Source organism: Temnothorax longispinosus, chromosome 5 (assembly GCF_030848805.1).
Source record: "Temnothorax longispinosus isolate EJ_2023e chromosome 5, Tlon_JGU_v1, whole genome shotgun sequence".
Taxonomy (NCBI): Eukaryota; Metazoa; Arthropoda; class Insecta; order Hymenoptera; family Formicidae; genus Temnothorax; species Temnothorax longispinosus.
In genome coordinates, this window is record NC_092362.1 from 815,698 (window position 1) to 832,183 (window position 16,486).

Sequence of the window (16,486 nt, forward strand, 5' to 3'; positions counted from 1 at the left end):
TAAAAGATCGACTTCGATTCGGTTTAATCGCCGATCGAGCTAATCGGAGTTTGGCCGGAGTCGCCTTTTTAGGGTAACTACGATCAAGCTCTTAACTTAACCGGCGATTAACTCATCAGCTAATACCTATTATTTCGTTAAATAATACCAGGTGGACAGAATTATCAATTTTTTTGTTGTTTGCATGGAAGAAAGATTAAATTAGGGGCAGCGAATAATATTCTTTTAAGTGTTCCGTGGCTATTAATTCTGTCGGTTGAATGAATCGGCGATTAAGTTAATCGCAGGTCGTCCTAAGCGCTGCGAAGAACTCGATCTCCTCCTCCTCCTTCTCCTCCTCACTTTGTCATCGGACGAGGACGAGGATTCACACGGTCGAGACAAATGTGGAGAACGAGAGAGAGGGACCGAGCGCCGACGCGACGGTCTCGGCCTCTCCTCCCCGAGCGAGCCGAACCGGGACTCGGTTTTATCCTTACAGGATGGCCTCGTTGCCTGGTATTCCGGATGATCTCGGTCGGCTCGTAGTCGCCTCGCTCACGGGGACATGCACGGCGTGCAAACGGCGTGCAAAACGGCGGGGCGGCATGCGGGGGCACGCGTGTGTCGAATTCGCAAACGCGAACGAATAGACCCCGACGACGTCGACGGGGCCCCCCGTCGCGCGTTCCCTTCTTTTCTTTTTTTTCCTCCTCTCGCCTCTTTGTATCCCGCGCGCGTAACTAAATCAGATTTCGGAGGCGACGCGACGCGACGAATGTGGACGCCTACTGGTCGCGTGTGTGTATTCGTAACACGACCGGGTACAAAGGAGGCGAGGAGAGGACCGTTATGTCTCTCGGGTATATATTTCTAAGAGAAAGAGAGAGAAAGGGAGAAAGAGAAAGAGAGAGACCACGGTGTCTCTATCCATACCGTGCCGCGCATATACTACTGTTATGTGTCGAAAAGTGGTACATTCCGGTATACATATATCGAGGAACGTATTCCTCAAGTTTTCACGCGCTCGTCGCCGCCGGCCGCCGGCCGGTCGGGGTACCGCGTGAGACGCGCGCCGCGTCGCGCCGCTTCGCGTGGCGAACCGTCCAGGACTCGTCTTCTCGATTATTCGCAGCCTTCCGTGAAACGCGGCCGAGGAGCTGCCGCGGGACAATCGCGACCGGAGATCATTAGCGTCCGCACTCCGCAAGAGATGAGATATCGGCCGGAGTCCTTCCGACACTCCCCTGAATCGCACGGTCGAATGTAAAACGGGGTACGATCGCGCGATTAGGGATCCCTGACCCGTATCGTCCTTCGATTAACATTTTTATTATTCGCCACGTTCGGAGAATTGTCCTGAGACGCGGCTGGGCGTAATGCCGCCGCCTCAGGACGATGCTCCCTTCGGAGCAACGATTCCAGGCTACGTAATCTGGAATGTCGTGTTAGCTCAGCCGAGCGTGACACCTCTGCCATACCGCCGGGGAATCTCTCACGCACCTGAGAATTTCTCGGAGGTGCACCGGCGAACTTGCGATTTTTTTCCTTTTCTCTCTCTCTCCCTCCCCTCTTCTCTTTCTGCCCGATCGTTATCGTGCTTGTGTACTTACGCGTCGAAGGGAGATACGTTCCCCCTTCGGTGTCGGAACTTCAACGAGAGCCGAACTTGGCTCAAAAATAAACCCTCGGACCTCTCACTGGAGAACGGAAACGACATTTCGGGACGGAAAGTCGATGATCGCGCGCGCCGGGGGCGACGTGAGATCGACCGGGGGGGTCGAGGAAATAGGTCGGATTTGCGGAGTGTCGTAAATCATCGGCGCTCGTTCTCGCGTTCCCCTTTCCCGTGCCGCTCCTTCCCGGAGGGGGGGGGACTTTCCCTCCCCCCGTGTCGGCGACGTCAAATTTGTCGATAGGTAAACCGTTGGATAAACCTTAATCCGGCGCGGCCTGGCGCGGTACCGTTGTCTTGGTAAACAGTGGGTTACGGATGGACAGTCGTGCAAGTGGGACGGCTGTTTATTAACCCGCGCGTGTTCGACGTTCACAGAAAACTCGGAGCAGACTAGCCGCGCGAATAAGCGAGAAAACGGGTTTCTCGCGCGCGAGCCCGTCCGTCTCCCCGATCGTTATCGAACCTAAATCTATCGGTTTTCGCGGTGTCGGCCTGGGCTTGGCCTGGCCTGGCGAACGGGGGCTCTCTCGAGGAAAGAATTTCATCGTCGCCCCGTAACGAGCTTTCCCCAATCCCCCCATTCCTAACGAGAGTCGGGGGGATGGGGGGGGGGGGCGTGTCCCAATGGGACATGCCCGAAATTTATTTCAGCAAGCCGCCGCCGGACGGCGATTGAATTGATTCGCTTATGAATGAGTCGCGCAAAGAAGAATGAGTCGCGCGCGACTCGATAAAGGTATAGGTACGCTCGAGCGCTTCGCGTCGCCTTGATGCTGCCAGGATAATTCAGCGTCGAATCCCGCGTCTCCGAGAGAGTTTTTCCCCGAAATCCGACGTTTTTGCGACGCTCCTCGACCCCGCGGGGCCCGACGGCGGTTCTTTCACAATTTCATACGTCACGTACGCGACTCATTCGGTCGATGTACCGTTAATCGGCGTGAATCGTCGGCCTGGCTTACGCGCGTACGTTTGTCGTTTGAGAAAAATTATTTGCGGGCCCCCTCTTGCCCCCGCTGGCGCGATCCTCGAGCGCTATTCGTGAGCGGTGACACGTTGAGCGACGATATAGAGGGGGAGGGGGAGGGACGAGAGATAAGCCCGAGGAAAAATCCCGGTCCGATCCGATCCGATCCCGCGATGAAATTCTAACATGGTTCTAATTGGCCATTGTACCCTCTCGGAGTCGCAGGCGATCCGCGCTCGATATAGAAAGAATGCGCGCGCGTACGTGCACGCGCGGTCACCTGTTTCCGCGTAATCCGCTCCGTCCGTCCATCCGACGGCGACGGCGACGTCTCTCTCTCGCGAGAGAGGCCGAGAGGAGGCCCCCCCCCGAGTCCTTTCTCTGTCTTACCCTCCAGGAGCGCGGTCTCCCCCTCCTCCTTATATCTCCTCTGCCTCTTGTTCCGCTGCGCTCGTACTAGCCAAGGATCCTACCTTGCAGTACGTGTTTATCCAGGGTACAAGACGGCAGAAGAAGCGGAGCGGACGAGCGGCGTAAGGAAGAGGGCCCGCCCGGAGTCGTGTCAAGCGCGAAGCGGAGCGGATATATAAAGGGGGAACGGAGGACGCGCGCGAAGAAAGGGCCCCGCGGAAAAGAAAAGGGAGGAGTTTCGCGGAACGTGCTCCGTAATCATCGCCGAGGTCGCTACACCGGCGAGTCTGACAGCAAGGTCGACCGCAAAATCGTCTCAACTGCTAAACGTCCTTGATCCCTTAACGAAGAAGGGAAGAAGGGAAGAAGGGAAGCGAGAGAGAGAGAGAGAGAAGGTAGACGCGAAGAAGCAGAAAAAGGGGGGAAAAAGGGATAGACCGGAGCGCGTCTCGCGCGAGGGAATCGGCCACCGAGGGATCGTCAGATATCCTCGTCGAACGTTTTTTTTCCTTTTTACCGCGAGTATCGCGAGTGTCGAGCGGCTAGTCACCGGGCTATTGACGTGGATCGCGTCCCTTCTCGACGGGATTAAATGACATATCCAGGGAGTCTACCTTCGCCTGCAAAGTGTGAGTGCAACCTGCGAAATCGCGCGACAACCTGTCGACGTACACGCATATATATTTCGCGATGATCCGCGACCACGGATGTGAGAGGAAAGGAAAGAGAGAATAGGCGATTAGACCAGCCGGGTTTTGTGTATCTCCGAGGTGCCCAAAGTGCGCTGATCAGTCATCTCCGCGCCGACGGTCATCCCCTTTAGATTTAGGCGCGCCGCGAGGCGATCGGAACGTAATTGGGCGACGAAAAACCGGTTACCGATATGTAACGACAACCAGCAAGAAATTGCAAGGTTCGGTGACCTATCTCTCTTTCCTTCCCCTCGCGTTTCTTTTTCTTCTCACGCTGCCGTGTCGCGTTATTCTTAGTATTCTTAATTGGTAACGCGCGCTAACATTTGATTTTCTTTAGATTCACTCTTCTTTTTTTTTCTCTCTCCATGATTTATCGAAGATCATCTTTCGACTAATGTTCCTATTTTAAAGGCTTTAGTATTACGAGAGCGCGCGTTTTTAGATACTAGAAAAATTAAGAAAACGAGAAAACGAATCCTCAACTTCGGAATATCTTTGCGTTTTCAGAGAATCGAGAATTGTCATGTTGTCGCAGCGATTGCGCTGGCTCCTGCCGGCACTAATCGTGTCCTGGACGAGCCTGCAGTTAGGCGCGGCTCTACCGGCTCACAACGAACGTTCACACGTGTCTGCGAACGCGTTCGATCCTAGGTCAGTATCACGCGGGAGATCCCCAATTAACTTGTGCGCAATGAATTGTGCGTTGTGCACGTAAACATGTAAAATTTACGTTAAACATGTAAATTTGTATGGGAAATGTAGAATTAGAGCGGGGGTGCGCGGATCGGCGTAACAATGCATCCAACGTAATCAACGCGATTCCATTAGCGCGGACGAGTTATAGCGGTATGAGATAATATACGAACAAGTAGATCCAGATAGGAATCGCGCCTCGCGTGGGAAAGACAGGACGGAGAATGCGGAAGAGGAGAAAGACGAAAAACACGGTCGGCTCTTATTATAGAGATCGCGCGGCTTAGTTTTCGTGCCGCCAAACGGTCCTCCGCTCTTAACGAGCTTCTCTAATTAGAGAAATTGCGCGCCCGCATTGAACCTCCGTTCTTATCAGTTCGATGTAGATTCCACGCTGATACACTCTGTCGTAACTCTCTATCGGGGTCGATTTAAATTCCGCGGCAGGTTCGCCGAGACGCGTAAGAGAAGTTCTCCACGTGAGAAACGAACGAATACTCCGATCTGCCTTGCACGTACGTTACATATCGACGTTACGTGTCGCGTTCAATTTACGTATATTCTTAGATTGAGATTTAACACCGAAGTGGCAAGGGTTACTTTACCGATAATATTCTGGACGACGCCTTCGATACGTTTTACAGCGCGGCCACCTCAACAATTATCCGTCAGGACCACGATGGACGCGCGCATCATCCAACGAACGGCAAAAACGAGACGCAGTCCGGCCACAAACTGGTCGCTTCCCCGGCCGGACTTTTGCGGCCCGACAAGTTTCAGTTTTATACCTACGACGACAAGGGCGATATGATTACGCGGCAGATGACCGCTCAGGAAATTCAAGGTCTCATCGCGGCAGGTGGGGCGGATCACGTCGCGATGGACAGGCAGGAGCCTCAAAAAGCCGACGATGTCCTGACGGGCGGCAAAAAGGTCGGTTCCCCGTTTCACTTGTTTCGCGTCTTTTGTCTCGTAACCATATAGATGGCTAATAGCGCGACTAATACAGAATACTATAATATTTATTACGTCTAAATTAGAATACTTTGGATATTGCCGAAAATGAATGAAAGCAAATGATGAAATTGATATGATGTACGTTTGACAATTAGATCGAGCCAAAGCCATCTAAAAACATTAATTAAATAATATTTTTTATAATTAATTAATCCTAAATTGGGATGAAAAAAAACCGCGTGGTCTAAGCGTCGTAATATTTTCGCAACTGCTCTGTCTAACATCGATCGTATAGATTTCTAAAAACTGTTAGATTATATTTAGATACAAGAACGAAGCGAGCAAGAACGTACGAGGTAGGAGCTAACGGAGCTGTCACGTCTCTCTTCGTTTACGGATTTAATACATTCCATCCGTCGCATTTTAGGTCATGGATGTGGTACAGAAGGTACAGAACGTGCTGAAGAGCGCACTCGATAAGCCACCGACCTTAACGGGTTCGATACCGAAGATTCCGGAACACGCGAACGTCGAATGGAGCAACATTCTACCTTCGATTCTATCCGGCGAGACGGACGCGATCTCCCCGAACGGCGAATCCAGCCAACTGTCGCACAAGATTACGACGGAGAGGACGGAAGTTGAGTCGACGTCGAGACATCCGACGAAAAAACCGACGACGTCGGACGTTCAGACGAACGCGTACGCCGGCTTTACCAATAACGCGCAGGGGAAACCTCAGCATGGCCATCACTCGCAGCAAACGGCAGCGACCGAGAAACCGATGATCCCGGTTCCGGTCATCACCCTGACGGAACACAAGTTGTCCACGTTGCAATCCGCCGTTACCGAGAGTCCCATCTTCCAGATAATCAGCGTGATTCCGGTCGAGAGTGTCGCGATCAAGGGAGGCCAGACCGACCTTCCGTCTACAGCTGGTACCAGTGCCGCGAGTTCGGCGATCACCCAGTCGCCCGCTCAGACCGAGGGAAGTCAAACGGAACAGTACGTCGAATTGACTCTGTCCGAAGTGCCCGAAGGCATAACGTTCCCGCAGCTGACGAGCCTAGACATGTATCCCGTAAGTATTACGAAGCAGACGACCACGAGCAACAAGGTCGGAAGCCAAGGGATGGAAGCCGCGGCGACCTATTCGACGACCACGCCGGGCGTATCGATGCATTCCTCCGTCACGAAGAAGACCGTGACGCAAGGCGGGTCCGGCGAGTCGACGAGCGCGACCGACAAGATCTCTCCCTTGAACGCGAGTTACGTTCTCGTACAGAGTAAGAACAATACGAAGGTATCTGACGATTCCTCGTTCGCGTCTGGCGTTACGAAAGGATCTCAAGCGAGCGGGACGTACAATGACGATAAGGTAATCCCACAAACCGATACCCTCGCCACCCCGGTGCCGATTTCCCATGCGTCTTCGAAACCCGAGGAGGAGGGGTCCAACGAAACCACGCCGCGCTCACCGTCCACGCTCGCTTCCGTTACGAGAATCAAGGCCCCGACCGTCCCGACGTCGTTGCACACGCTCATCTCGGATCATTATCTCGGCGAGGGCTTCTCAACGGTTACGAAAGAGCCGTCGGGCCCGGTTACGTCGACATACGGGGAGAATTATCTTAATCCTCTGCCGACCGAGATTCAATCCTCGCCGCCGATAGAACCGTTACCCACGCAGTTAATCGACTCCTTCTCGAGTGTAATAAATCAAGTTTCGGAAGTGAAACCACCTGTCTTGCCCCTGTCGTCTACGTCGAACGAAAGGCCCGAGATACCGATCGTGAATATTAATTACGATCAGAGGCGCAACGTATCCGAGGCGAACGAGACCGCGGTCGTAAAAGAGGAGAATTTCAGGCCCGTCGTTAATACGCAAACCTACGTAACCGTTACCACAGAGATCCCGTCACGAGACGCAACTCCCGAGCTCGTTGAACATTCCGTCATCTATCGGCCTCTCAACGCGGTGGACGGGGAATCAAGCACGATCGGTGTTCCCGCGAGCTCCCAGATTACGGCGACGACATCAACAACTTCGACTAAGATCGGAGCGACGAATAATAGAGTAGTGATCAGTAATTCAGCCACGACGCCAGCTGGGCTCAAATCGACCGCAACGATTTCCGGATCAACGGCACCCTCGTTCGTGCAGCTTCAACTCGAGAAGTCGCACGCTACGGTCGCGGCTCCGCCGGCGGGCCAGACCGAAAGTCCCGCGGCTCCCGAGAGTACCGCCGACAGAATCGCACCTTCCGAAAAGACCTCTACGTCGATAGCGCATAATGCAGCCAAAACCCAATCGACAATCGCACCGATCGACACGAGTCTATCGTCGATTAAGCCTATGACGACCAACGAATACTTTGACAACGCTCTCGCGAGCTTGAACCTGAGCGATCCGGTGTCCGCGATCGATCAAGTATTGAGCATCGCACCGCTACCGTCCAGCATCCCCGCGATTGAGCCGATCGGTTTACCCAGCAACGCATCGAATTTCACGGCTAGCGGTTTAGCGAGCGGCCTCATCGCCGGATTTGCAACGAGCACGTCAGGCGTGTCGACCGACAAAATTAACAGCGATCAAACGGTTGAGAACAAATCGGACGAGTACACGAAGCTTACCCAAGAATCTATCGAAAATGTCACTAAAATATATGAAGAGATTGTGGGACTTGATCTAAACGATCAGAAGGAAAGAAACGTTACGCAGTCGACGCAAGAGACATTAACGGACCCGGCTCGAAACGGTACATTAATTTACGGCGCACTGACGCAGACGAAAGAGTCGAATGATACTTTGGAACCGATTAAATTGTCGAGTAGTAACGAGAAATTCGACAATTCTACGAAAGCACCTTTATCATCCCCGGCAAATAAGTTCACAACCGTCAATGATGAAGCAAAGGACGGTGTTGGGCAGAGCGCAACGACCGTGAGAATCATCATCGTAAATCCTGAGCGGACGACAACGACTCGTTCGCCAGGCGTCAATAAAACGACGCTTGGTGCGAGCAACAACCAGAAGAAAACGGAAATCAAGGAGAAGGTGAAAACCACAGAAGCGCCCATTGTGAGGACGGACCAAAGTCCAGAATTTTCTCAGGTATCCGTGATAGTCGCGAATGACACCAGAAACTCAGGACAGGCGGAGAGCAGCCCGAAAATAGAGGTGTTAGGCGAAAAGAATGGTTCGTTCGCGGATACTTCGCCAGTGACGAAGGAGACCGTAGCGATTCCCTCCGTCAATGATTCCACCTCCGAGTTGTACAACTCACCCGCGCATAGTAACCTAACAGCGGATACCTCCGTTTCGAACGTTACGTCTGACAGCGCTATCGAATCGAATCAAAATTCTACCGATTCTGCATTTTCACAGCATCCAAATCGCGTTACCAGCACAGTTGGCTACAAAGACGTAGATGACACGCAGAATAAAAAGGACGAAAATAACAATGACTCTTCTCCTCAATCAATCCAAGAACACACCGATAGCTCGATCAAGGTTGTAACACAGGAATCGACGGGCAACGCAAGCGGGAACAAAGGGGATACTCCCCGGCCTGACAACCCTGTCAATAATACGTCAAATCAGAGTGTGGCGCAGATTGCATCGACGTCAATAAAGAGCGACGGACATTCGGATAATAGCACGGAGAACAAGACCGCGTCTTTGAAACATTCCGAGAGTTCGCCAAAGCCGGACGTGACACGCTTGCAGGCGTCGACGCCACCCTCGAGTGCTCCGGTCCGTCAGACGTTGAAGCCCACGGTCGGTCATAGACCGTCGGAGAAGTCCGACGTTACGAAGACTGAGGCAGACGTAATCGCGGAGGACAAGTGGACGCTCATATCGCAACAGGTCCCGCCGACCGTGTCGAAGCTTCCGAAGCCTTCGAAACCGCCGAAGCCGCTGAGGAAACCGGTCAATAACGCTCAGACGTCGTCACCGTTGTCATCGCCTCCAACCTCGAGTGAGAGCACCGTGGTTCGTTCTCCAGGAGCTGAAGCGGCGGCGCATCAGCAAGATCAGCAACATTTCCCGACGCAGTCCCTCCTACCGCTGGACGCGTCTCAGAGCGCAATTGGCTTGGACATCACCATAAGACACACGAGCGCCGACATTGTGAATTTCGCCAAGCTGTGCAACGAGCTGGCCTTCAATTTCTGGGTGGCCACCAACAAGGGTCTGAGCACCGCGAGATCGCTGGCGCTATCGCCGTTCGGCATGACCAGCTTGCTGGCGATGATCTTCCTGGGCGCTCGCGGCCCGACGTCTGATCAGATGAACGAGGTCCTCGGTCTGGACGACGTGGCCACGTTCAATCCGCACCTGGTCTTCCAGAACATAACCGACGCGGTGGGCCTGGCTCGCGGGCAGGGCATCGCGAACGCCGCCTTCGTCCGCGAGCTGTTCGCCGATAAGATGAAAGTCAGGAAACTCATGCCCTTCTACAAGGAACAGGCGCAGCAATTCTACGAGGGCCTCGTGACCGAGGTGAATTTCGCCACCATCAGCGATCTCGTGCGCAGGAGAACGAATCTGCTGGTCAGGAAGCAGACCGGTGGCCGAATCAAGGACTTCGTCAAGACGAACACGGTGCCGCTCAGATCACCCTTGGCGGCGCTCTCCGCCAACGTGTTCCAGACCGATTGCAACAGCAGTCTGACCAGTTCCGTCGGCAGGGACGGCGAGCTGTACTTCGCCGTCTCGCCGGCTGTCCGACAAAGGAAACTCATCCCGGTCCCGGCCACGACTTGGCGATCGGGTGTCCTGGCCGGCTACGAGCCCAGCATCGACGCTACGGCGGTCGCTCTCGGTGGCAGCGACAAGTTGGTTTCGACGATCTTCGTGCTGCCGGGTCAGCAGGGCCACACAGCGCCCGGCGACAACCTGGATCGTCTCGAGCAGCGCCTCGTCAGAAGCGCGTTCCGCGACGGCGCCTGGAACAAGCTGCTCAAGGTTCTGATATCGAGACACGGTCTCGAGCTGCAGGTGCCCAAGTTCAGTCACAGGTCTGTGGTCAACGCGACCGCCGCTTTGAAGAGGATGGGCCTCGACGAGCTCTTCTCGGGCAACGCCGACTTTAAGGGCATAAATGGCGTAGGTCACCGTCTTCACTTAGCCGACGTGTTACAGGTAAGATACATCCATCTGCTCGATACGCTCGATACGCGCAAAAACGCTATACTTATACTCGTGAATTTTCTTCGCAGATGAATTTGTTCAGCACCTGTGGCGACGAGAATATTCTCAGCGGGCGACATCACGTAGAAACGTATCCCGCGAGTCCATTAAGGAGAAACGTTGGACGACGAATGGAGGACGACAATTCCGGCAACGTTACCGAGGAGGATACGTCGAGATACCGCGCGCTGTCGCAAGAGGACAATGGGGATTCTTACGCGGACCAATCGCTCACGGATCTGTACGGATTCTACAGGGAGGAGAGGCAGCTCTCCGGATCGTTGGAGAGACCGAGATTGAAGCTCGACAGGCCCTTCTTATACTTCGTCCGGCATAATCCTTCCGGCATAATACTTCACATGGGACGTTTCAATCCGCGATTACTGCCCTAAACGGAGGCCCAAACTATCTTCCAACCGAATGCCATTAATTCGATCCTGTTCCTTCTATTCGACATCCACAAATTTTTGTACGACCGAGGAAAATAACTGACTCTCGAGATACAATTGCTCAAACCACTCGTTCTCTATTAGTCGGGAGATCTAACGCGACATTGCACGATCTGTCGCGGCTCGCTCCTTTTGAACAACGAAGGTAGGACGTGTACTTGGTATGTAGAAAATTTGTAAACAATTTTACTTAGAGTTATATTTTACGTATTAGTTTTTTCATGGTCTTCACTTAGAGATAAGAAATTAGCGCGATATCTCGCGATATCGTTCGCGGCACGTTAATATATGTCACAAACGGACCCACGCGACATTGGCATGGATCTTATCACTTTTATGGTATATTTAGGGAGTGGTTAAACGCATAAAAATAACAGACTGAAGAACGGAAGAAAAAAGAAAGACGGTACGAAAGAGGAAGATCTTAATCGCGGTCCAAATAATCATCATCAATTTATTATTATTTATAGATGTCTTGTTTCATGTACGAGCAAAAATATGACGATTAGCGCGATCGCCAGCGAATATTAAACGCAAACTTTTATCGAGTATCAATACTCTATTTGGACCCTGATTGACATTATACGCATTCTTTTTAATACGATCAATTGTGATATGTAACTGAGCGTTGAATTTTCTTTTTGTACATTTCGTAGAATTAATCTGTTAGGATTACGCGTTCAGTCCACATGCACGTACATTGTGTATGAAAAATATTTCAATGTATCCTTTCTCAACGAAGACTTAATGTCGAACGGATGACGCGTTGAATAAAAGCAACATCTCTCGTTCGTTCTGTCGTTTTTAAAGGCAAACTTCCAAGCTGGCTCTTTGGGCATTACCGTACTTGTGAACATAAGATAAGGAAACTGCGTTACGCTGATATCGCGCAACCTACCATAAATAATAATAGTATATGCGAACTTCTTTCCCAATACGGACAGCTCCGAAACACCGACCGACATTCACTTATCGGCATTGTAAAATATCTCGCAATGTAGAATATATAAACAAATAGCGAAAATTACATTGTACCTGCTGCTATAAATTTTAATCGACATGATCTTTGACGAAACGTATGACCCGCAGACGCATCACAATTACGTCATCATATGTGTATCATATACACTACCGTTCAAAAGTTTGGATGCACTACCTTCTTAAGAAAAACAACAATCGTGCCAATAAAATTCTTTAAATGAACTTTTTCCTTGGAAAATGATTAGAATATAATACTGTGTTCAATTGTTAAAACACACAGTAAAGTTTCACATATATGACATTTTTCTTTAAGAATATTGGCATCACTATTGTTTTTCTTAAGAAGTGCTTCCAAACTTTTGAACGACAGTGTATATATCATATACATATTACGTAATATTACATAATATTAACAACAATAATACATCTATATACAATCGTTGTTAATATAATTCGCTCCTTGGCGCTACTATACATCTCACTGAATAATAATTAACATATATTTGATAGTGCTTTCTACATACATATATAAAGAAGACACTATATATGTCACGAAGAGAAACCTTTTCATATTTTACAACTAATTATGCATATCATCGTCGTTATCTACGTCAAAATGGTGCACGTCATCGCTACAGGTGATAACTATTCTGAGCGGCATTGAGGGGGTCTTCATTCGCTTATCGCGTAGTTATCGTAAAGCCGTCGTAAAGGTGGAAGCTTATTGTTTTCCAGTTTTCAACGTTGCAACACGACCGACTAATAAAGCGATCGAAACTGCCTGAACAATTCCATTTAAAGTTGCGGTTTCACGGTGACAAACGCGATCGAGCGTCCCTCGGCACGACGCTCCGGGCGATCGTCGAATCGATCGTATCAAAAGTGACAATCGCGAGTTTTTAAATGTATTGATCGACATACGAGGTACGCGACCGAGTGGCAAATATTTATTCGCTTTTGTCGCTATTTTGATTTCGACACAGTCGTCATAATTTCGATTTTACATCCTAATTCTCCACGATTCTACATCCTAATTCGTTAAAATCATTTTCCAGTATTTCTTTATCGCTCGCAAGCGGCTAGCCCGCCGATTTGCATGCGTCGCGCAAGCTGCAGGAATTTGATGCGTCAAGGACCGAGTTGGATTTCTTATCGGGTACTTACACACGTATCTTGCTCCGAACTCGGAACGAATTTTCAGCGTCGCTCGGAACAGAAGCGTCTGGATAAACGATGGGTTGACACGAGGTTTACATACTTTGCGCTCAAGTGCATCCTCGATCCGTTGCGCAACGTTAGTGCGACGTAAAACAATGTGAACACCTCGCTTCGAACGATCCACGATCGTTCGCGAATCGATAGGTTCTTCGGTACACAAAAATTCGATCCCATCGTCCCATTGTCGACTATTGATGTATTATTGCCCCGATATAATCGAGTCGTTTTTCTAAAAATATACTCACGTCGAAGAAGATACTATGTACGAATGAGATGTGAAAAGGCGGCACTTTTATGTATCAGCTCGCGGGGATCGTTTATCATCGCAAATAAAGTAGTGTACACTTGATAAGTCGGTAGATCAATAACGACTGCGAGGAGGAAATTTGCCTCTCCGACTCTGTTTCATATATAATCCAGGATGTTTTTTCTGATCCTGTTGGTATGTATACCGCCTTGCTGATAATTGATATTTGCCCGGCGATTATCAATAATGTAATATTCGATACGATAATTTTACGCCCGTAATCTTATCTGCGTTCGTTCGCCGATCGCTATCGAGGGGTCTCGTACTCTTTGTTTAAATCCGCGCATTGTCGATCGTTGCGACATTAGAAAAGTCGCAGAACGGCGTAGTTTCGAGGGAATAAAAAGCTCGACACTTCGAACCCGCGTTTTCCGTCTATAGACGGGGTGAAATTCTCCGCGCGACCCGGAAGCTGTGTATCGAATCTATAATGCAAATTATTCAGGATGCGGATTGCTCCGGCCGCATGCTGGCCACCATCCTGGTCGCGTGGGTGACGACGGCGATGATAGCCTCGATATTACTGCAATGGCAGCACATGTGGATCGTTCTGGTAATATTGACGCTGCTCTTCTTCTTCGTTTGCGGCTACACCGTCTACACCGTGAAGAGAACTCAGGCGAGAATTCTGATCGAGCAGCGAAGAGCGGCGATTCGGACTATCTCGGACATTACTGCCAATCGCGGACAGGTATATACCTTTCTCCGATTTATTATTTTCGAACGATATCCCGCGCAGATCTGCTGGCGCGAATCGTACATGGAGAAAATATTTCGGCATAGAATTAGATGTGTAAAAAGTGTCTCGCGATGTCTCGTTGTAAAATGTTGAAATTGGAGTTGTATTTATTATTAGAAGAGATTCGAGTTGTATTTATAAAAATTGACATCCAATTATATACCTTCACTAAATGTGCATTGTAAAAATGTAAGCGCTTTGAACCATACTACGGAAACGGAAATATAACAGCTCAATGTATATTTTTAACAATTAACGTTTACGCTGTAATTGGTCAAGCTTTAAGTTTCGCTGTAATATTCCTCCTCGTGTACATTTTAAAAGACACAACATCTCCAACAATCCCAAAGTGCAAGGAGCTAAATTTGTGCTTTGCAGGCGGGACCGCTGGCGTTCACGATGCGCTCGGCTCCAGATTTACCGCCGTCTTACGCGTCTGTGATGACCGTTCAGGAAACATCCGGAACACCTGGTCAAACGTCAAGAACTGTCGATCCACCCGGCGAGAACAAATTCCTCGAGGATCCTCCGCCATACGCCATCGTGGTCGCTTCTATAAATATGCAGGAGCGAAACGCGGAAGTCTCGAATGAACCGTACGTGCTGCCCGTCGAGTTGACGAAAAAATACGACGCCGCCGTCGCTTCCGCTAGTTCCGGCCTCGCCTCCGCGTCACACACGTGTCCGCATCCGAGATGATTTAGTCGAATTAGTCCTGCGGAAGACGCAAATAAAGCTGGCACTGAAAAATGCCGAATCACGCGACGGATGTGCGAACGAGTGGATTTCTGATACGATCACTCAAGATCGAAATCTCTCGTCCACGAAAGCGATCGTTATCTCGAAGATATCATCAGCGAGAAGAGCTTATATTGTCAGGCGAAGAAAAACGACCGATCAGAATTCCGAATTCGTATATATATATATATATATATACGATCGACTAAAAGCGCGTTTATCGCGAACGAAAGAGTCGCGACACATCTGTTTCGTTCTTTCAAGAATTTTAATAGATTCTCGTAACCGCGATACCTCGCGCCCGTTTTACGACACGCGAAATCTTTAATTTGTATTCTCCGCATGTCTATTCTTAGCGGAGTTTATACAGCGTTATATGCATTTGTAATTTTTATAGCGCGTGCTGCGTAATAAAGACTGAGTCCGATTTGTAGCACCAGTTGACCCTTTTACAGTATTGCTGGATTATGAATATTAATTCGAAGAAACCCATCAGACAGCACGCGAGTTTAAGGGCCACTTCGACCAAACTCCGATTAACTTTAATCGTTGCATGATTAGTCTATCTGGAAGTGACCGCATTTGTTAATCTACTTAATGAGCAAATGCGATTGGTCATTTCCAATGGACTGATCGACGATTAAGTTAAACGGATTTTGGTCGAAGTGGCTTTTAGAGACATCTCAAAGTTATCTTTTTTAAAAACGTTTTTAAGACTTTTACCAAAAGACGTTTTATAGACGTCTTCAAGACTTTCTGACAACCCAGACCAGATCCAGATATTGTTATATATAGAATTTATGAGACAAACGCACAGCTAATTTTTATGTTTTAAATTTTTATGTTAATTAAATTTTATGCAAGGTAGACGTTATGATACAATATCTATTGCTCTTCTTCCTGCATGTGCTATGTCTATACAACGATACGAAGTGGTGAATGGAGTGGACTGCCTGACTGTCGCAAGAATACAATTAATTCTACATGTAGAAATATTGAATAAATAATAAAATCAAATTTTTTATTCCGGCGAAGGATTTGAGACCATGATTATGCTCCATGATTATGTATATGAATCACCAAAATTCGACGATCGCACAATGTTAATCTCGATCTATATTGTACTTTTCACTATCGTCAAATAAATTTCCACGTAACATAATAAGTGAGCCAACTTGCAAAAATCCTCCACCACCACCGCCGATTCTTCTTTCCATTGTACATTTTTTAGTTTTTTATTATTTATTTTATTTACAATTTTTTATCAATATGTAATACCGATATAAATTATATATGTCGCAGGGATTTCGTGTAATTCTTTTTTTTTTCAAAACCCTGGAAAATCCAGAGAATCCATAAAAAACCGGAACATTGTGGAATAAATAAAAATTTTATTAATATAAATATAAATATAATTTATAACATATTTATAAATATAAATTAATAAAATTTTAACTCGCAATTTCCCTCACAGAATCTA

The 16,486-nt window shown here is 49.0% G+C and overlaps 1 protein-coding gene across 1 annotated transcript; it reads left to right on the forward strand.

Moving 5' to 3' along the window:
• The first annotated feature begins 4,128 nt into the window (after positions 1-4,128).
• On the forward strand, positions 4,129-13,462 carry LOC139813985 (uncharacterized). The gene is made up of 5 exons (XM_071779909.1): positions 4,129-4,378; positions 5,065-5,353; positions 5,805-10,526; positions 10,604-12,928; positions 13,060-13,462. The coding sequence occupies exons 1-4, from the start codon at positions 4,251-4,253 to the stop codon at positions 10,964-10,966; spliced, it is 5,502 nt and encodes a 1,833-aa protein (XP_071636010.1). The 5' UTR covers positions 4,129-4,250; the 3' UTR covers positions 10,967-12,928; positions 13,060-13,462.
• The last annotated feature ends 3,024 nt before the right edge of the window (positions 13,463-16,486 follow it).

Excerpts from the sequence above, each read along its gene's own strand:
- LOC139813985 (XM_071779909.1), top strand. The coding sequence starts at position 4,251 with ATGTTGTCGCAGCGATTGCGCTGGCTCCTGCCGGCACTAATCGTGTCC. Across the intron at positions 4,379-5,064 it reads GCGAACGCGTTCGATCCTAG|CGCGGCCACCTCAACAATTA; the intron begins GTCAGTATCACG and ends TACGTTTTACAG. Across the intron at positions 10,527-10,603 it reads ACTTAGCCGACGTGTTACAG|ATGAATTTGTTCAGCACCTG; the intron begins GTAAGATACATC and ends TTTTCTTCGCAG.